The sequence below is a fragment of the Grampus griseus genome (assembly GCF_964374135.1).
Source record: "Grampus griseus genome assembly, chromosome: 2".
Lineage (NCBI taxonomy): Eukaryota > Metazoa > Chordata > Mammalia > Artiodactyla > Delphinidae > Grampus > Grampus griseus.
The window spans coordinates 92,214,585-92,236,454 of NC_139018.1; the positions used below are offsets into that span (position 1 = coordinate 92,214,585).

At 37.5% G+C, this 21,870-nt stretch overlaps 1 protein-coding gene across 3 annotated transcripts in view; it reads left to right on the forward strand.

The window, feature by feature from the left end:
- The window catches only part of GALK2 (galactokinase 2), a 128,081-nt gene that overhangs the window by 5,143 nt on the left and 101,068 nt on the right, over positions 1-21,870 (forward strand). For 2 of the 3 annotated variants that reach the window (XM_082647801.1, XM_082647802.1), the window contains exons 2-4: positions 9,455-9,543; positions 16,627-16,750; positions 20,738-20,828. In XM_082647801.1, coding sequence (XP_082503927.1) covers positions 9,455-9,543; positions 16,627-16,750; positions 20,738-20,828 — 304 coding nt within the window. Of the gene's footprint in view, positions 1-9,454; positions 9,544-10,656; positions 10,690-16,626; positions 16,751-20,737; positions 20,829-21,870 lie in introns of those variants that run through there. The other variant, XM_082647803.1, reaches the window with a different exon arrangement.

Here is a 21,870-nt window from a genome sequence, read left to right on the forward strand (position 1 = left end):
TAGTTGCAGCAAATGTGGGCTACTCTTCGTTGCGGTGCACGGGCTTCTTATTGTGGTGGCTTCTTGTTGCAGAGTACGGGCTCCAGCGTGTGGGCTTCAGTAGTTGCGGCATGTGGGCTCAGTAGTTGTGGCTCATGAGCTGTAGAACACAGGCTCAGTAGTTGTGGCACATGGGCTTAGTTGCTCTGCAGCATGTGGGATCTTCCAGATCAGGGCTCGAACCTGTGTCCCCTGCACTGGCAGATGGATTCTTAACCACTGTGCCATCAGGGAAGCCCTTGGGAGCTATTCTTGTTATGTGTTAGCATCTGGCTTATACTATTCCCAAAATGAGATGGGAAGGCTTTCCACAGCTTCTATTGTTAGAACCATTTATGAAAAAAAAAATCATTGTTTTTAAGGTCTTACAGAAGTAACTCATAATATTTTCTGGGCCTTGTTAAGGGGATTATTTCCAACAATATTTTATGTTTCTTTTTTCTGTTTTTCTGTCCTGTCAAAATCGATGGGGGAGGAGGAATTTTAATCCCTCAGTGGACAGTGGGAGCTTACTTTGTGGGCTCCTGTGTCCTTCTGACATGTTACTGTCATTGTTTGAGCACTTCTTTACTTTCTGGCATAGCAGTATATTCCAGGATTGTATTAAACCCTCTCTGCTCCAGCTCTGGCATTATTTCTGCAAAGAGTTCTGATTTCTTTTTGAAACCAAGATCTGAGCACTAGGGATGCTCATTGCTACTGGGATGTTAATGCTTCTAGGCCATCTCAACGTTTCACTTTGCATATTTCTTTTTTTTTTTCGGTACGCGGGCCTCTCACTGTTGTGGCCTCTCCCGTTGTGGAGCACAGGCTCCGGACGCGCAGGCTCAGCAGCCATGGCTCACGGGCCCAGCCGCTCCACAGCATGTGGGATCTTCCCGGACCGGGGCACAAACCCGTGTCCCCTACATCGGCAGGCGGACTCTCAACCGCTGCGCCACCCGGGAAGCCCTGCATATTTCTTATGACAAAATATTTCTGGAAATCACTTGAGAAAAATTTCTAGAAACTATATTCTTTTTTAATAGTTTCATATTACTTCATTTTGTAAGTAGTCCGTACCTTATTCAAACATTCTCCTATGTAAGAGTGTTTAGGTTGTTTCTAGTGTTTTGCAATTGCAAACAATTCTGCAATGAATAATCTCATGAATATGTATTTTCATATTGCTGGAGAATACCTTCAGGGTAAATTCTTAGACATAGGATTGTTGGGTAAAAATTAGTGCCAATGGGGGCTTCCCAAGTGGTGCAGTGGTTCAGAATCCGCCTGCCAATGCAGGGGACATGGGTTCGAGCCCTGGTCTGGGAAGATCCCACATGCTGCGGAGCAACTAAGCCCGTGCACCACAACTACCGAGCCTGCGAGCCACAACTACTGAGCCTATGCACCACGACTACTGAAGCCTGTGAGCCTAGAGCCCATGCTCCACAATGAGAGAAGCCACTGCAATGAGAAGCCCACACACAGCAACGAAGAGTAGCCCTCGCTCACCACAACTAGAGAAAGCCCGTGCACAGCAGCGAAGACCCAACACAGCCAAAAATAAATAAATAAAATAAATTTATAAAAAAAAAATCAGTGCCAATGTATTTTTGTTAGATATTGTCCAATTCCCCTCCAAATGTGTTGTACCAATTTGCATTCCCAACCCAATGTAGAAAAGTGCCTGTTTCCACAGAACCTCACCAACAGAATGTGTTGTTACTTTTTAATTTTCACAATTCTTATAGTATCTTGGTGTAGTTTTAATTTGCATTTCTCTAATTTCATGTGTTTAAGGTCCATTTATGAACTACTCTTAGTATGGATTTTCTGTTCATATCTTTTGCACATTTTTCTATCCAGTTTTTGGTCATTTTTCACTCAGTTTTTGAGTTTTTTAAGTTGAAGTACTGTTGATTTACAATATTATATGAGTTTCAGGTGTACAACATAGCGATTCAATGTTTTTATAGATTATATTCCATTTAAAGTTACTACAAAATAATGGCTATATTTCCCTGTGCTGTACAATATATCCTTGTTGCTTATCTATTTTATACTTAGTAGTCTGTATCTCTTAATCCCATAGCTCTATCTTGCCCTCCCCTTTCCCCACTGGTAACCAGTCATTTGTTCTCTATATCTGTGAGTCTGTTTCTGTTTTGTTATATATATTCGTTTGTTTTACTTTTTAGATTCCACATGTAAGTGAAAGTATTTGTCTTTCTCTGACTTATTTCACTAAGCATAACATTCTCTAGGTCTATCCACATTGTTGCAAATGGCAGATTTCCGTTCTTTTTCTGGCTGAGTAGTCTGTTGTGTGTGTATGTATGTTTGTGTGTATGTATATATATATATCACAGCATCTTTATCCATCATATTCATCAGTTGATGGACCCTTAGGTTGCTCCCATATCTTGGCTATTGTAAATAATGCTGCTATGAAAGTAGGTTATCTTTTCATTTTATTGATGGTTTCTTTTGCTGTGCCAAAGCATTGAAGTTTAATTAGGTTCTGTTTGGGTTTTTTTTTGCTTTTATTTCTTTTGCCTTAGGAAACAGATTCAAAACAATATTGCTACAATTTATGTCAGAATGTTCTGCCTGTGTTCTGTTCTAGGAGTGTTACAGTTTCAGAGTTTTTTTTTTACTATAAAGAATATGTCTGTAACATGTAAATATTTTCTCTTAGTTTGCTAGTTTTCTTTTGACTTTGATTATAAAATTTTCTGCCATGTGTTTTAAAAAATCTTTATATAGTCAAATTTGTCAAGTTAAAAAAATTGCCTCAGAAGTTTGAGTCATAGTTAGAAAACCTCTCCCCTATGTTGAGTTATACTGAAATTCATTTGTTTTCTTCTAGTGCCTGATCCATTTGGAGTTTATTCTTGTGTAAGAGATGGTCCTAATTTTATCTTTCCCAAAAGTTTAAGCACTTTTACTACCACTGTTTATTAAAAAGTTCATCTTTGCGTTGTGATTTGAGATGCCACTTTCCTCATATACTAAGTTTCTGTATGTACTTGTATCTATTTCTGAACCTTTTATTCTACTGAAGTCTGCTTATCTATATATGTGCTGGTACCTCACTGTTGTCATTACAGAGGCTTTATAGTATGTTTTAATGTTTGGTAGGGTTACTCCGTCCTCACAGTTGTTCTTTTTTAATGTTTTCCCCACTATTCCTGCATATTTGTTTTCCACATGATTTTTTGTATCAACTTGTCTACCTCTGTAAGAAAACCTTGTTGGTATTTTTTGGGAGGGAATTTAATTTAATTAATTTAATTTATAAATTAACTTGAGAATAACTATCCTTATGATGTTGGGTCATCTTATCCAAGAACAAAGGATGTCTTTCCATTTCTTTGAGTCTATTCTATGTCTTTCAAGAGTGTTTAAAGCTTTACTTAAATAAATTTTGCACATTTCTTGTTAAATTTATTCCTAAACGTTTAGTCTTTTCTTGTTGCTATGAACAAGGTTTGCTCTACCATTATAGCCCTAATTGGTCATTGATTTTGCACATGAAGAGTATTCATGTTTGAGTATTCATTTTATATCCTGCTATATTTGTGAATTCTTTATTATTTAAGTTGGTTTTATTTATTTATTTTAAAGAACGTGAAAATCAATTTCCAGCAGTATCATGGATGAGCTTTTATTTTTATTAAAAAATTTTATTTATGTATTTATTTTATTTTTGGCTGCATTGGGTCTTTGTTGCTGCGCACGGCTTTCTCTAGTTGTAGTGAGTGGGGGCTATCCTATGTTGCGGTGCGTGGGCTTCTCATTGTGGTGGCTTCTCTTGTAGCAGAGCATGGGCTCTAGGCACGCGGGCTTCAGTAGTTGTGGCACGCGGGCTCAGTAGTTGTAGCTCACAGGCTCTAGAGCGCAGGCTCAGTAGTTGTGGCACACCAGCTTAGTTGCTCCATGGCATGTGGGATCTTCCTGGACTAGGGATTGAACCCATGTCCCCTGCATTGCCAGGCGGATTCTTAACCACTGTGCCACCAGGGAAGTCCCTAAGTTGGTTTTATAATTGATTCTCTGGGTCTCTCTAGGCATCCTACTATATTATCTCCAAGTAGAGATAGTTTTACTTCTTTTTTGATTCTTGATTTCTCTTGTCTAATTGTATTGGCTGATACCTCCAGTATTGTGTGGATTAGAGGTGGAGATAGTAGAACTTTTTGTCTTGTTTTTGATCTTAGCGGAAATGTCTCTAGAATTTCCTCATTAATTAGGTTTGGATTTAAGACTGAGATATATGTAATCATGTTAAGAAAAACACCTTTGGGAATAAATTTTATTGGGAGCTTTTTAACACCTATGGAAGTAGTCCTATAATTTTTTTCTCCTTAGATTTATTATGATATATTATTTTAACAGATTATCTTAATATTTTCAACTTTTCATTCCTGGAGTTAATGCCACTTAATATGAATTATTTTCTTAATATGGTGTTGCCTTATGTTTACTAATATTTTATTAAGTACTTTTGCATTAATATTCAAGAGTGACATTAGTCTGTAGTTGTATTTTCTTGGACTATCTTTATCTGGTTTAGGTATCAATGTTACACTTGCTTCATAACAAGAATTAGACCACTTTTCTTTATTTTTCAATGCTCTGGAACAACTCATGGAGTATATGGGCTATCTGATGTTCATGCTTGGGTAGAACTCGCTTGTAAAAGATCTGGGCTTAATCCATATGTGTGAGGTGGTTCTTTGATGACTTTATTTCTTCTATGGAAATGGATCTGTTTTTATAAATTGTATTTCCTTAGGAAATTATCCATTTCTTTAGGATTTCTGTTGTGGCCATACCACAGAAACAGGATGGATTCCCACCCAAAAATTTGGTTTGGATGTTGAGACTGATAATACCACATGAACAAGAGGGTATGAAAAATTTATTACTCACATAATGAGGCTTTCTGAGGAGGGCAGAGCAGGCCACCCAAGCTGGCCAAAAATGGCTTGAGAGAGCAAGGAAAGGAGACTAGCTTGAGGTTTTTGTAGTGGTTAGGAGATGGAACTGGTGTGCTATGGTTTGGTTGGTGACAAAAGAGAGAGCACCTGGGCTTTTTTATCCACTTGCTTGATATGAGGCAGAAGGGGAAAGAGGGAGAGTTGAAGCTCAAAAGCTGTAAGTAAACATCAAAAAATGGAGTCAGTTTCTTTATTACAGTTTAAATTTATTTGGATAGAGGTCTACAAAGTAGTCTCTTATGACTTTTAAAATTTCTTTTGTTTAATGTTATCTCATCCTTGTTATTTCTTATTTTGTTTATTTATGCTTTATCAACCCCCATTTTCTTAATTCATTGGCTAGTGGCTTGTCTATTTTGTTAATTTTTCTCCTAAAAACCCAGGGTTTAATTTGTTAACCAGGTCTACTGTTTTTCTACTCCCCATATCATTACTTTCTACTTTTGTCTTTTTGAGTGTTTCCTTACACTTTCTTTTATTGATGTGACTGATATATTTGATTTCAATTTAGTCATTTTATTTTTTAATTATGTGTTATAGTATAGTTTCTGTGTTTATTTACTGGTTTATCTATCTGTTTTTGAAATGTCTTTGGTAGTTAGGAAGATTGATATTTTTGTTCTGTTGGTTACTTTTGTATTTATATATCTTTTTAATGCCCTGAAAAAGCAGGGGACTTTTCTTACTTAACCTTTTACTATCTGCTTTGGCAGTTTATTTTTTTCATTGAAAAACATGAACCTTTTAAATAATTCTGTCTAGAATCTGATGGACAAATAACCTAAGTTGTTTCAACCCTCTCAATAAAATGGAAGATACAAGGCAGAGAGCATGAAGATTTATCAATAGCATCATAAAAATCACCCTAGTGCTCTAATAGCGCTTCCAGTCCTGATGTAAACTAAACATTTAATTACCTACCATCTTTCATTGCTTCTAGTGGATTCTTATTCATATGCTGCAGAGTAGAAACAGTACTGAACCAAGGAATCAGGAGCTTATAATAACTGTCATTTACTGAACAAGTACTTCATGCCAGCCCTAGGCTAGACACTGTTCCTACAATACCTTATTTAATCTTCCAAATAACTCAATTCATATTTCCACCCCATATAAAGGTGAATGAGGTTAAGGAATTTCATCACATGGTCGAGAAGGGGTTTGAGCCCAGGTCTACCTGACTACACAGGTCACAGTCTCCCTGGGGTACTTTTTTTCTAGGAGTTTAATAATACTTTTTCATATGCCTGTGTGTAATAACTTAAAAAAAATTGTTGCTTTGTCATGCTTAATGGTATCCTTTAAGTTTTTGATTGCCTATGTAGCAATCAATGAGTTTATTTTCATCTTTTCTTCTTTTACACCTCTCATTTTTAAATGGATGTACTTTTTCTTTCTAGTGGTGGTTTTAGATTAATCTTAGTTTGCTCTTTTCACTCAGTTTCTTTTTCCAGTGGATCGCAGTGTTTTGCCTCTTTCTTTCACTTAAAGTTTATGCATTCTCTTCTACTTATAATAAAGGTACAGTTGTCTAGTTATAATAAAGAAATAAAAATATCACTTGTTTGTTCTTGTTCTAAATTGTTTTGCAGGATATATGGGGAAAATCAGATTTAGGCAGCGATCATTATGCACATCTACTTGGGAGTCCAGTAAATCTATCTTGAATGATGTGCTAGAGATATCCATTATTATCTCCCTCTCCACATCTTCTGTTGTCATCCACAACTTCTGCTGAAGGAGTGGACCCAGGTGATCATATCTGTAACTAAAGCAAGTGACCTTGTTTATATCAAATAGCTTTTCCTTTTTGGCCAAAAGTAATCGGACCAGGATGGATACAGGACCTATATACTGCCAACCAGATTATCTGTTTGAGAATTTGAATTAGGGACACAGAGACTTAATCAGAAAGTATAGGACATTGAAGCTGTTGAATCTTCTAGACTTGAGGCCACAGTGTCATGGAAACTGAAGGGATAGAAGAGCTAAAACTCAGAGGCTCACAAAGGCAACTGGAATGTGAAGAGCATTGAGCAGAGGGAAATGGTGATGGTGTTTTTGGAGGGATGAAAGAATGAGACAGGAAGGAGAGAGCCAAACACACAATTTAAATAGAGTTTTTGGGAGCAGAGCATGACCGCTGCACTGGTGTGTCGAGGGGGAGAGACAGCCACTGAGGGGAAAAAAAAAAAGAATGGTTCATCTGACCTAGAGCATGGACATGCCTACAATCCAATTTTGAGCATGCAGAAACGGACAACAGTCTGAAATAGTGAAGCAATGGGAAGGAAGATATCTGGATCCTTGAATGACCATCTGGAGTGGAGCTACCCTGCCAACTAAGACTCTTCATGTTAGTATGACAAATACAAGATGTTAGCATCTGCCTGGATGTAGAATGCTGATGAAGAAAATTCCACTATAACATCAGCTCTGGCTTCCTGGAGAGCTCAAGGTAACGGAGTAGAAGGATGTTAGCTCACCCCTTCTTACAAGAACACCAAAATCACAACTAACTGCTGAACAACCATTGACAAAAAAATAGTGGAACCTACCAAAAAAGATACCCTACATCCAAAGACAAAGAAGCCATAACGAGATGATAGAAGGGGCACAATTGCAATAAAATCTAATCCCATAACTGCTGGTTGGGTGACCCACAAACTGGGAAATAATTATACCACAGAAATTCTCCCACAGGAGTGAAAGTTCTGAGCCCCACATCAGGCTTCTCAGTGTGGGGTTCCGGCAATGGGAGAAGAAGCCCCCAGAGAATCTGGCTTTGAAGGCCAGAAGGGTTTGATCACAGGAATTCCACAGGACTGAGGGAAACAGAAGCTTCACTCTTGGAGAGCACACACAAGGTCTCTTGCACACCAGGACCCAGGGGAACAAAGCATAAGAGACTGGGCCAGACCTACCTGCTAGTGTTGGAGGGTCTCCTGCAGAGTCAGGGATGTGGCTGCAGCTCACGGTGGGGACAAGGACACTGGCAACAGCAATTCTGGGGAGTACTCACTGGCGTGAGCCCTCCTGGAAGCCACCATTAGCCCCACCCAAAAGTCTGTAGACTGCAGTGCAGGGACACCTCAGGCATGACAAACAGGGCGGGAACACAGCCCCACCCATCAGTAATTAAAGTTTCTGATGGCTGTCATAGTCCTAGGAGGTCATCCTGAATAACTTCCAAGAATATTGAATGTATCTTTCTATCATTATAATAAATTTCCTTTTTTCTTAGATTTTTTTGGTGTGATTTTATGTTTCTTGTAACTAATCTTTAAGATTAATCATTTAATTAATGAATGTCTTGAATATAGTAGGTCTAATAAATATTTACTGTCTTGGTGTTATTACTCAGATACAATATATTGTGGGACTACAAACAGTGGGGGGTATTCATAGAAGTGACTTGAGATGATTTAACAGTGTAAAATTATTAAATATATTATAAGCATTTTTGACCTGGAAGGGACCTATGAGGAATATCTTGTTCAAATGCTCTAATTTTACAGAAGAGGGTCCAAGGGAAAATGATTTTCCAAACTTTGGCATCGAATTAGAACCCCCATTGGAATTAGAACTGTAGTCTCCTGATATCCAGTCTAGTTTTCATTTGACTGTACTGGATTGAATAGCATCCCTCCTAATTCATGTCCACCTGGAACCTCAGAATGTAATATTATTTGAACTAGCATCTTTACATATGTAATCAAGTTAAGATGAAGTCATACTGAATTAAGGTGGGCCCTAATCCAATAAGCCTGATGTCCTTACGAGAAGGAAAAACAGAGTCACAGATAGAGACACACAGAGAATTCCACGTGATGACATAGGCAGAGATTGGAGTGATAGAGCAGCAAGCCAAGGAATGCCAAAGATTGATGGTCACCATCAGAAACTAAAAAGAGGCAAGGAAGGATTTTCCCCTTCAGGTTTCAGAGGTGCATGGTCCTGCCAACACTCTGATTTTGCCTCTACAACTCAGAGACAATAAATTTCTGTTGTTTTAAGTTACCCAGTTTGTGATACTTTATTATGGCAGCTCTAGGAACCTGATACATTACTCCATGCTATTATTTTTTAGTAGAAAGAGATTCTTCTCTGAATATCATTGAGAAATTATCCAGAAAGTTAATTCTGATGAAGCAAAGAATTTTTTTTCTGTTGTGTTCATCAGTATTAAATTTTTTACTCTTCTGTGTGCTTAGCTATACTCTTATGTCACTTAGTGGGTTACAGTATTGTTTCATCCTGGGATTTTCAAGGAAGTATGTCAGTAAAAGAGTTTGCTTTTATTATTTTTAAAGATAATTAATGGTGGTAGGTATATGAAATGTGTGTGTGTGTGTGTGTGTGTGTGTGTGTGTATCTTATGGGTTTTTCTATTATCTGGATATTCTGAAATATTCTACTCTTGTTTTCAGATTGCTGAAGCTAAAAGGGATGTTTAATTCTAAGTTTGGATCCGTTCCCAAGTTCTATGTTCGAGCACCAGGAAGAGTCAATATCATAGGTATTTCAAAAGTTCCTTCTCTTAATTTTTTCTTCCTTTGGTAAGATCCAAATTTTTGTCAATACATCGGGAGAACTGAAAAAACAGAATGTTTCACATACATCTACTATAGCAAGATAAGTTTTGCATAAGGAACACTATATTTTCATCTTTCCCAATCCATGTTATTAATGTTAATTTTGTCCATTCATTTTTAAAATTTAGAAATTTGTTGAGACCCAGTTATTTACATTATTTTCATGAGAGATGGACAGATTTTTCTGTGCTGCAGGTTAAGTTTTTAGACTGCAGTGGGTAATTTTGATGGTTTTACATTTACTCATTGGATTAGAAGAATACAGGAAAACCGAATAATTCCTTGCTTTTAAAAGTGTGGTGACCTGAAGAATGGATACGTTTTATCAAGAGAAAATGGGATGGGGAACTGAGAAAAATACAAATCAAAGGAGGATTAAAAAGAAAACTTTCTGTACTGGAAAGTGTAAACATATAAAAAAGTAGTTGGAATAATATAATGAACTCCCATGTACCCAAAATGTAGCATCAATTATTATCAACTCAGGCAGTCTTATTTTGAAGTAAATAATGGACGATTTTAAAAATATGAGATGTTTGAGCATGGTTAAATGAGGTGGGGAGGGGGAATTGAGTAAAATCAGTGGAGAGAGACAGGTCAAAGATATCTGAAAAGGGAGGAACTTGATGGAGCAGGATTCCCAAGGAGGCAAGAAGGGTGGGTGTCTATGGCATAGGAAGAGGGCCACTTTGACTACTTTTTAACAGAAGGCAGGGAAGAAAAGGATGCAAGTTGATGCAGGTAAATGTATAATTTTGGTATAGAAGGTTGAGGGAGTTCTTTTGGGGGAGTGTTGGAGGTGTTGGAAGTTTAAGGAGATGGCAGAAAGTTTGAAATAGCTTTGTCAAGGATGGGAGAAGGAGACGACTGGGAAAAAAAAGTTTGCTGGTAACATTGAGATCTGGTTAGAGCAGGAGACCATAGAATTGTAGCAGTACCAATCTGCAAAGTTGTTCCTTTTTCCCGCTCAGCTAGTCTAAGTTGCCTATGTTTGATCTAGGTTTGGGGTTTTGTTTTGGATGGAGGTTACAAGAGAATGACATCAAGAATTCACCGATATTGTCAGAAGGGTAGGTGAAGTAATGAACCCTGGAATCTATGCTAGGTAGAAAAAGAAAGAGAGGTAGGAGGGAACCTATAGGGTAGAAAGGGCAAAGAACTGACTCCGAGGAACAGGTGATAGGATAAACGGAGTAAGAGAAATGGCAGGATGGGAAGTTTTAGTAAAGAATTTGATATTTGAAACAAAAATTTCACAGGTAGAAAAGTTCCAGGTGATAAGAAGGTCTGTGGTCATTACTGGATTTGTCAGGTCCACGGAAGTAGATAGCTGAAGCAGAGAGGAGGTCAAGTTTTCCAGAGGTGAAGGGATTAGGAAGCTGGGGTCTTGGGCTGGGTTGTTTACTTGGATGTTATCCAGGCATTGCAGGACTGGGATGGAGAGGGTGGAATGAGATGCAAATGTCTTCAGTGAGGAGCAGATGTCTGAGAGTCAGAAATGAAAGTGATGAAGACGAGAAAATGTGGTATGAGCCTCCAAGGAAGAGGACAGGAAGAAATCCTGGAAACAACAGAGTGGGAGGAGGTCATCAAGAACTCCTTGCTATTGTGAGAGGACTGCAAAGAAGCAATATTCTCAGAGGAGAGAGAGCCAAGTTTCACTTAGTTTTGGGAGTAAGCGTTCCAACCTAAGGTATTTCCTGAATAAGTAATTCTTATTCTAGTAAATGTATTGACTATTTTCTGATTTTAAAAAAGGAGGGATTATGTTCCAAGGTAGTTAATTAGTTAGTGCTTGGGATGAAATGAATTTCAGTCTTTATTAAAAGCATTATTATATTTTCTGTTAAAATATCCAAAATGTAATCATGGTTGTTATCCTTACTTGCCAGTAGTTCATGCTCCCTCCCTGCCCCTCACCCAGGATGTTTCCATCAGTTTTCAGAGGGAGGAATCTTCATTCTCAGAAGGCTGTCATTCACACTGTAGCCTTCCCAACAGAATCTGGTGGCTCCCTAGAGTTCTGCTTGCTTACTTATTTATTTTAATTAAAAAAAATTTTAACATCTTTATTGGAGTATAATTACTTTACAACTGTGTGTTAGTTTCTGCTGTATAACAAAGTGAATCAGCTATACATATACATATATCCCCATATCTTCTCCCTCTTGCGTCTCCCTCCCACCCTCCCTATCCCATCCCTCTAGGTGGACACAGAGCACTGAGCTGATTTCCCCGTGCTATGCAGCTGCTTCCCAGTAGCTATCTATTTTACATTTGGTAGTGTATATATGTTCATACCACTCTCTCACTTCGTCCCAGCGTACCCTTCCCCCTCCACATGTCCTCAAGTCTATTCTCCACGACGGCATCTTTATTCCTGTCCTGTCCCTAGGTTCTTCAGAACCTTTTTTTTTTAATTTAGATTCCATATATATGTGTTAGCATACGGTATTTTTCTTTTTCTGACTTACTTCACTCTGTATGATGGACTCTAGGTCCATCTACCACACTACAAAAAATTCAATTTCATTTCTTTTTATGGCTGAGTAATATTTCATTGTATACGTGTGCCACAATTCTTTATCCATTCATCTGGCGATGCACACTTAGGTTTCTTCCATGTCCTGGCTATTGTAAATAGAGCCGCAATGAACATTGTGATACATGACTGTTTTTGAATTATGGTTTTCTCAGGGTATATGCCCAGTAGTGGGATTGCTGGGTCATATGGTAGTTCTATTTTTAGTTTTTTGAGAAACCTCCATACTGTTCTCCATAGTGGCTGTATCAATTTACATTCGCACCAACAGTGCAAGAAGGTTCCCTTTTCTCCACACCCTCTCCAGCATTTATTGTTTGTAGATTGTTTGATGAGGGCCATTCTGACTGGTGTGAGGTGATACCTCATTGTAGTTTTGATTTGCATTTCTCTAATGATTAGTGATGTTGAGCATCCTTTCATGTGTTTGTTGGTAATCTGCATATCGTCTTTGGAGAAATGTCTATTTAGGTCTTCTGCCCATTTTTGGATTGGGTTGTTTGTTTTCTTGATATTGAGCTGCATGAGCTGCTTGTATATTTTGGAGATTAATCCTTTGTCACTTGCTTCGATTGCAAATATTTTCTCTCATTCTGAGGGTTGTCTTTTCGTCTTGTTTACGGTTTCCTTTGCTATGCAAAAGTTTTAAGTTTCATTAGGTCCCATTTGTTTAGTTTTGTTTTCATTTCCATTTCTCTAGGAGGTGGGTTAAAAAGGACCTTGCTGTGATTTATGTCATAGAGTGTTCTGCCTATGTTTTCCTCTAAGAGTTTAATAGTGTCTGGCCTTACATTTAGGTCTTTAATCCATTTTTTTTTTTTTTTTTTTTTTTTTTTGCGGTACGCGAGCCTCTCACTGTTGTGGCCTCTCCCGTTGTGGAGCACAGGCTCCAGACGCGCAGGCTCAGTGGCCATGGCTCACGGGGCCAGCCACTCTGCGGCATGTGGGATCTTCCCGGACCGGGACACGAACCCGTGTCCCCTGCATCAGCAGGCGGACTCTCAACCACTGCACCACCAGGGAAGCCCTTTAATCCATTTTGAGTTTATTCTTGTGTATGGTGTTAGGGAGTATTCTAATTTCATTCTTTTACATGAAGCTGTCCAGTTTTCCCAGCACCACTTATTGAACAGGGTGTCTTTTCTCCCTTGTATATTCCTGCCTCCTTTATCAAAGATAAGGTGACCATATGTGTGTGGGCTTATCTCTGGGCTTTCTATCCTGTTCCATTGACCTATATTTCTGTTTTTGTGCCAGTACCATACTGTCTTGATTACTGTAGCTTTGTAGTATAGTCTGAAGCCGGGGAGCCTGATTCCTCCAGCTCCGTTTTTCTTTCTCAAGATTACTTTGGCTATTCGGGGTCTTTTGTCTTTCCATACAAATTGAAATTTATTGTTCTGGGTTTGTGAAAATTGCCATTGGTAGTTTGATAGGGATTGCACTGAATCTGTAGATTGCTTTGGGTAGTATAGTCATTTTCACAGTGTTGATCCTTCCAATCCAAGAACATGGTATATCTCTCCATCCATTTGTATCATCTTTAATTTCTTTCATCAGTGTCATAGTTTTCTGCATACAGGTCTTTTATCTCCTTAGGTAGGTTTATTCCTAGGTGTTTTATTCTTTTTGTTGGAATGGCAAATGGGAGTGTTTCCTTAATTTCTCTTTCAGATTTTTCATCATTAGTGTATAGGAATGCAAGAGATTTCTGTGCATTAATTTTGTATCCTGCTACTTTACCAAATTCATGGATTAGCTCTAGTAGTTTTCTGGTAGCATCTTTAGGATTCTCTATGTATAGTACCATGTCATCTGCAAACAGTGACAGTTTTACTTCTTCTTTTCCAATCTGGATTCCTTTTATTTCTTTTTCTTCTCTGATTGTTGTGGCTAAAACTTCCAACACTATGTTGAATAACAGTGGTGAGAGTGGGCAACCTTGTCTTGTTCCTGATCTTAGTGGAAATGGTTTCAGTTTTTCACCATTGGGAATGATGTTGACTGTGGGTTTGTCATATATGGCCTTTATTATGTTGAGGTAAGTTCCCTCTGTGCCTGCTTTCTGGAGAGTTTTTATTATAAATCGGTGTTGAATTTTGTCGAAAGCTTTTTCTGCATCTGTTGAGATGATCATATGTTTTTTGTCCTTCAGTTTGTTAATATGGTGTATTACATTGATTGATTTGCATATATTGAAGAATCCTTGCATTCCTGGAATAAACCCCATTTGATCATGGTGTATGATCCTTTTAATGTACTGTTGGATTATGTTTGCTAGTATTTTGTTGAGGATTTTTGCATTTATGTTCATCAGTGATATTGGCCTATAGTTTTCTTTTTTTGTGACTTCTTTGTCTGATTTTGGTATCAGGGTGATTGTGGCCTCGTAGAATTAGTTTGAGAGTGTTCCTCTCTTTGCTATATTTTGGGAGAGTTTGGGAAGGATAGGTGTTAGTGCTTCTCTGAATGTTTGACAGAATTCACCTGGGAAGCCATCTGGTCCTGGCCTTTTGTTTGTTGGAAGATTTTTAATCAGTTTCAATTTCAGTGCTTGTGATTGGTCTGTTTATATTTTCTATTTCTTCCTGGTTCAGTCTCGGAAGGTTGTGCTTTTCTAAGAATGTGTCCATTTCTTCCAGGTTGTCCATTTCATTGGCATATAGTTGCTTGTAGTGTAATCCCTCATGATTCTTTGTATTTCTGCAGTGTCAGTTGTTACTTCTCCTTTTTCATTTCTGATTCTATTGATTTGAAAATCTCCCTGTTTTTACTTGATGAGTCTGGCTAATGGTTTATCAATTTTGTTATCTTCTCAAAGAACCAGCTTTTAGTTTTATTTATCTTTGCTGTTGTTTCCTTCATTTCTTTTTTTTTTTTTTTTGCCATACGTGCGCCTCTCACCACTGTGACCTCTCCCACTGTGGAGCACAGGCTCCAGACGCACAGGCCCAGTGGCCATGGCTCACAGGCCCAGCTGCTCTACGGCACGTGGGATCCTCCCGGACCGGGGCCTGAACCCGCATCCCCTGCATCAGCAGGCGGACTCTCAACCACTGTGCCACCAGAGAAGCCCTCCTTCATTTCTTTTTCATTTATTTCTGATCTGATGTTTATGATTTCTTTCCTTCTGCTAACTTTGGGGTTTTTTTGTTCTTCTTTTTCTAATTGCTTTATGTGTAAGGTTAGGTTGTTTATTTGAGGTGTTTCTTGTTTCTTGAAGTAGGATTGTATTGCTATAAACTTCCCTCTTAGAACTGCTTTTGCTGCCTCCCATAGGTTTTGGGTCATCGTGTTTTCACTGTCATTTGTTTCCAGGTATTTCTTGATTTCCTCTTTGATTTCAGTTCTGCTAATTTAAATATGTGTTTTCTACTTGTGAGCCACTGTTTTATTTTATTGTCTTTTTGAGGGAAGTTTGGGAGAGAGACAACTTTGAAAACCACTTCTCCATCTGTCATCGTCAATCCATTAAAAAAACCCAACCCTAATTTCTTATTTTAAAGGACACATCAATATAGAAACAAAAGACTTGCTACTTGTAATAATATGTAGAATAATATTTATTTAAAAATGTAATTAGGCAGTTGAATTGTCTTTTATTCATTTTATGTTTCTTAGTTGCTCAGTGTCTGCCGTAGAACAATCACATATACAAACCTGTCCTGGCGAAATATGAGTGAGATTGCTTAGCCCGTCTTTCTTGAATTGTTGTTTTGTTTTTAAATCTGATGAATAACAACCTTCAGTTTAAATGGTAATTTGGAGAAAACATTGTGATATAATAGGCAAAAAAAATTCCTGCTGGTGATATATAGAGGAATTAGAATGAAAAGGAGAAGAGAATAGTTTGTTTTCTAAATTTGCTTATTATATATAAAATGGTGCAGGTTAAATTTTTTTCTAGCTTTTTCTTTATCCTAGCTATGTCTAGCACATTTAACACAGCTAATCAGTGCCAAGCTAATTTGTTCGGCATTTGGTTAGGCCACAAAGATAAATAAAGACTTCACCTTTACTGAGTTCATTGGCTAGCAAGGAAAAGAGTGGGACTCACATAATGTTATTATAAGTGAGAGGGTGCTAATGGCTTCCATTGTTCATATTTTAAAAGTTAATACAAATGAGCAACAGAGAAAGGAGACAATGCATTTCTTGATGCTCCACATAACTAGTCACTAAACATAAATATTCAAAGATGATTATTAGGAGTTAGAAAGTAGAAAAAATTGTGAATATTTAAAGCAGTTGAAAAATTAACAGAAACTAATAACTAATATATAATACTTATTCTAGCAAAAGTTCCTGGCTCAGATGTTAGTGAGAGAAAGCAAATTGTGTTACTTTCTGCCCTTAGTATTTTTATTTTCTGTTAAATCCTGCCTTGTGGTCATTTTTCTTGTATGTCAACTTACTTGAGATTCATATGCTAGCAATGATAAAAAATGCTTTCTCTTTATTCTAGGAGAGCATATAGATTACTGTGGATATTCTGTTCTTCCTATGGCTGTAGAACAAGATATGTTAATAGCTGTGGAACCTGTGAAAACACACGTTCTCCAGCTGGCCAATACCAATCCCTTGTACCCGTGAGTATTTAGAATTGCTACTGTGTGTAATGGGGTGTGTGTTTGTGTGTGTGTGTGTGTGAGTCTATGTGTGTTTGTATTTGTACCCTAATGGGTTCTTTAGGAGATAACAAATTTATAATAAATCACTTAATTTATTGATAATTTGTATCTGACTTCCAAAAGAATCTAAATTTCCCTATTTAATATTTGTTCATTTTGTTCATTTACTCATTTATTTAAGAAACATTTACTGAAGACTTACTCTGTGTCTGACATTGTTTTAGGTACTGGGTCAAAAAAAAGATGAAAATAAAATAACTCTGTCTTTGCCCAGAAGGTATTTATCATCTTTTGAGGTTAACTATCTCTAGCAAAGTCAGGTCTGGGGCCTTTCTTATAGTACTAGGGCTCCCTCTAATTCTCTCATCATAGCATCTTAACATGCTGTATTGTCATTATCTGCTTACTTGCCTGTATCCCCCAGTAGATTGTAAGCTCTGTGACTTCAGGTACTGTTGCCTCTCCAATGCTCTACTCTCAGTGTCAAACATAGTGTCTGGAACATAATAGATGTATGTTTCTAGTACATATGCTTTATCAAGTTAAGGACATACTTTTTTGTTTTTAATTCTTGGTTTGTTAAGATTAAAAAAAATCATTAATGGGTATTGGATTTTATTAAATGTCTAGTCAGCATTGAAGATCAGTTTAAAAAATATTAGAAATTACACCAATGGATTTTCTTTTTAAAAAAAATTTATTTTTTTATACAGCAGGTTCTTAATAGTTATCCATTTTATACATATTAATGTATACATGTCAATCCCAATCTCCCAATTCATCCCCCCCACCCTCCACTTTCCCTCACCAATGGATTTTCTAATGTTGAACTGTCTTTGCATTCCTGGGATAAGGCCTACTCGCTTATAATATATTATGATGGATTTGATTTATTAATTATAAAAAAAGATCTTGGCATATAATTGCTACATTATATTTTTGGCTTATTGTTCATTGGACAGTTTGCCAGCAATAATATTCATTCATTCAGCAAGTATTTTATGTGTGTCTATACCAAGTTGTGCAAGGTAATAGAAATTCCTGACTTTTGTATGAAACTTATTGTAAAAGATCTTTTTTCTGTTTATTTTGCATGATTGAGAATATATCTTATGTACATTTCAGACCCTTTAAAGAAAACCTTACATTTTCTCAAATATAATTTTGTGTCATTTTAAACCTTTAAAACTGGGTCCCATAATTTGTCATATTGATTTACTCAGATTCATTTAACATTCCCATCATGGTGCATGTGGGAATTCCATTTTTTTTCACAAAAGCAGAGCCTGCAACAGACTTGGAAGGAGGTGTTTGGGAAATGATCCCAGGAGCAGTATTAAAAAAGGATGGAGACTGAGTTAGGGAAGCAGAGGTGAATTATCAAGGCAGGTAGCTCCTGCTGTAGGTAAGGGGCTTCATTCCACCTGGACCCCTAGGAAGAATACAGCATGCCTCCCAGAATTGTCCACATATTGTCTAGCATGCATTGCATAATTTCTTTATTCATCATTGATGGACATTTAGATCATTTCCAGCTTTTGGCTATTATGAATAATTCCGCTGTGAATATTTGTATACAAATCTATGTGTGGACACATGTTTCGTTTGGTAAATACCCAGGAGTGGACTGTCGGTTTATCTTTTTAAGAATTTGCCTGTTTTCCAAAGTGGTTGTATAATTTTACATTCCTACCACCAGTGTATGAGAGTTCCAGTTGCTTCACATCTTTGCTAACATGTCTTTTAAAATTATATCCACTCTCATAAATGTGTATTAGCATCACGTTGTGGTTTTTAAGCTATGTTTCTAATTCTGAAGGGGCTGGCACTTTTTAGCTTTTGCTTTGATGTTTCTCATCTAGCTTCCTACATTTGTGCAAATTCCCTCCTCTACTTTTCCTAGTATACCACCACCCCTGTCCCCTGACTCGTTCCTGGTTTTCTTTTCTTTGTGGTGACTTCCAAGATCTGCTTATCTAGGAACAGAACTCATTTAGGTTTGCTAACATAATCTTTTCTACTTTCCAAATTCTGTGACTTCTTGTTGACTCTAGGCAGTAAATTTTAACTCCTGTGGGTGATATTAAAGTGCTTGTGAGCTGGAGTCAGACTGTGTGTGTCCCTGGAGAGTCACTAAACCTCTCTGAGCCTCCAGGAAAGGCTCCCCTTTCCACCCTAGTGTGCTGACTATAGAAATTGCTGTGTGGTCAGGCCATTCAAGATGGCTGTTCTCTTGCTCTCTGTACATCCACTGTTCCACCAGTCCCTGCTTCACCTGTACCCTAATTATAGAGCTTAATCAGTTACTACCCCTGTGCTTGCCCCCTACCCCAGCTGCTGGTTTCCTTGGTAACTGATGAGCCAGCCTGACCTCAATTCCACGTATAAATGGTAGCTTCCTTCTCCCCAAGTAGCAAAGATTGCTGCCATGTCTTGCCTTCTGTCTGCCGTACACAATGGGGTGTTGCTCCAGGATGTTTTGCTGCAGACCTGTAAGATGCCCTATCCAATAAACCATTGATGTCTCTGTCACTGTCACTGTCTCCAGCCTCTTTTTTCGGTCTCAAGGCTGGGCAACTACAAGGTTTGCAGGCCTGCGGGGTGCAGCCCAAAAGATGCCCTCTTGGCCTTGCATCCCACCTCATATTACACACCATCACGTGACAGTGGTATGTGATCATGATTTGTGTTCATGCTGTCTCAGCTAGATTACATATGCTTAAAAGATAAGCCCTTTGCCTTTTACCTTTATATTCCTGTGAATGCCTTGCACACTTAAGTGGTCATTCAGTATTTTTCCTAGGACATGATATGTCCATGTTATTAAGATAATGCATGGAAGGCACCTACCACAGTGACTGTCACATAGTAGATATTTAGTAAACTATATGAAGAGCACTCAGTCAACATGGGGAATGTTACTTATTTCCTCACATTTAAATTGATTCCCCCCCATTTCACATATTTTGTTCTTTGGCTGATTTAGAAGCCTACTGTCTTTCATTTTGAAATAACTTTTGACTTTCAAGGAAGTCACAAAAATAGTATAAAGAATTCCCACATGTCAACTGATGTGTCCTCAGGGCATCATATCAAGGAGGCACATGATTGATGTTCCTTTAACTGTTGTTAATTTTGATCATTTGGTTGAGTTGTCTGCCAGATTACCATAAAGTTACTATTTTTTTTCCCTTTGCAGTTAGTATCTGGTGGGGAAGTACTTCAAATTTATATAAATATCTTGTTTCTCATCAAATTTTTACTCAGTAATTTTAGCATCCTTTGATTATTCTTTCCTGAAACAATTATGGAGTTTGCCAAATAATGATTTTTCAATTTCTGTCATTTCTTCTATTAGTTGACATTTTGCTCTAAGGAATAGCTTTCCCTTCTTCTTCATTTAGCTATTTATTCATTTGTTATTTTATATCAGTGTAGATTCATGGAATCTTATTTTATTCAGTGAGTTATGATCCATTAGAACCATTATTTGTTTTGTTTGTTCCTTCTTAAACTGTGCAGATGTAAAATCTGATGGGTGGTAGAAAGTGTGGGGAAAGGAGGCTTTGAGTACTTCTGTTCTAGTAAGAGGTGTGCCAAACAGCAGGCCCAAAGGATAAGCATTTATGTGGTTTACAGCAGCTTAATAAGGACCATCATGAAATAAAAAGTGGGTAGATTATGCTAAAATATATTGGGTCCTCTCCCTTTCAGGAAATAAAAAGGGTCAGTTGAAAGCAGTTTAGTTATTAAGGTCACTACAACTTCTCTTAATTTTTAGCAGCTGGAGATGTTTGTTGTTTTTGTAGACTGTGAAGTACGAATATGGGAAGTAAATGGAAAATGAAATTTCAGTGTCATTGTCTTGGCACAAGATGGCAGCAGTTAGCCATCGATTCTGTAGCGCAAAGTCTCTAGAATTAACGGTGTCATTTGCTTTTGCAGGGACTTCAGTACTAGTGCTAATAACATCCAGATTGACAAAACCAAGCCTCTGTGGCACAACTATTTCTTATGTGGATTTAAAGGAATTCAGGTAAATCAGTTTATCAGGCACCTACTAGCAGTTGAGGTTATGATGTGTATTATATCAAGACATTTTATTTACTCTATCATTTTTGTTTCCTTTCAAGGCTAACTGATGTTTCTGTTCTGTTTTGCTAAATAATGTATTTCAGGGAATTGGGTAGATGTGACTGTTTCTGGGTGGTGTTCATAGGGGGCTGTAGTGACTGTTCATAAGGCAGGTGCAGGTACATCTGACAGATACCTTTCTAGTTTTCAAATCTTTGTTCAAATTTTCTTTCGAAAGATACATTCTAGTAACATTATTTACATTTTGTTCTAGGGATGTATAGGTGTATATTGTAATACGATTTAGAGCTGGACAGCCCTGGGTTTGAATCTGGGCTCTACCCTGCTGTGTTGATTTAACTTCTTAAGCCTCAGATTTGTTATCTGTGAAAGGATGTTATTATTATCCCAACAAATAATTGTTGCAAGGATTACACAGTGCTTGACACATAGTAGGCACTAAATAAATGGAAACTTGGTATTGTTTTCTGATGTATAGTCCTGTACTCTAATTTCTGATATATAGTCCTGTACTCTAATTATCATTGTTCTGGTCTTAGACTTCCTTCCTTCCTTCCTTTCTTCCTTCCTTCCTACCCCCCCCCCCCTTCCTTCCTTTCTTTCTCCCAGACACATGGTAACAACTTACAGGGAAAGTTATTGGCAGGTTTTAAATCTTCAAATCATTTGGCTTGTCACATGCATTAGTGAGAATTACAGTATTTGGAAGCATTTGCTTGGCAAATGCAATTTCATATTCCTTATAGCAACATGCCTTTTGTAGCATATGGATAAAGTGACCTAAAGAACAAATGTTGCTTTGTGTTGTATTTGAGAATTTCAGGTCTTACAGCTTTCCTTTTCGATTTGACAACTTATGTGCAAAAGCAGGTCTGTTTAATAAATGTTTGGCAGAGAAGTTAATTTAAATGTTAGCCTGTTAAGAATCCTTCAAATTCAAATACTAGAAAGTTCCAGAGGATAATCTGTTTATATTAAATTGA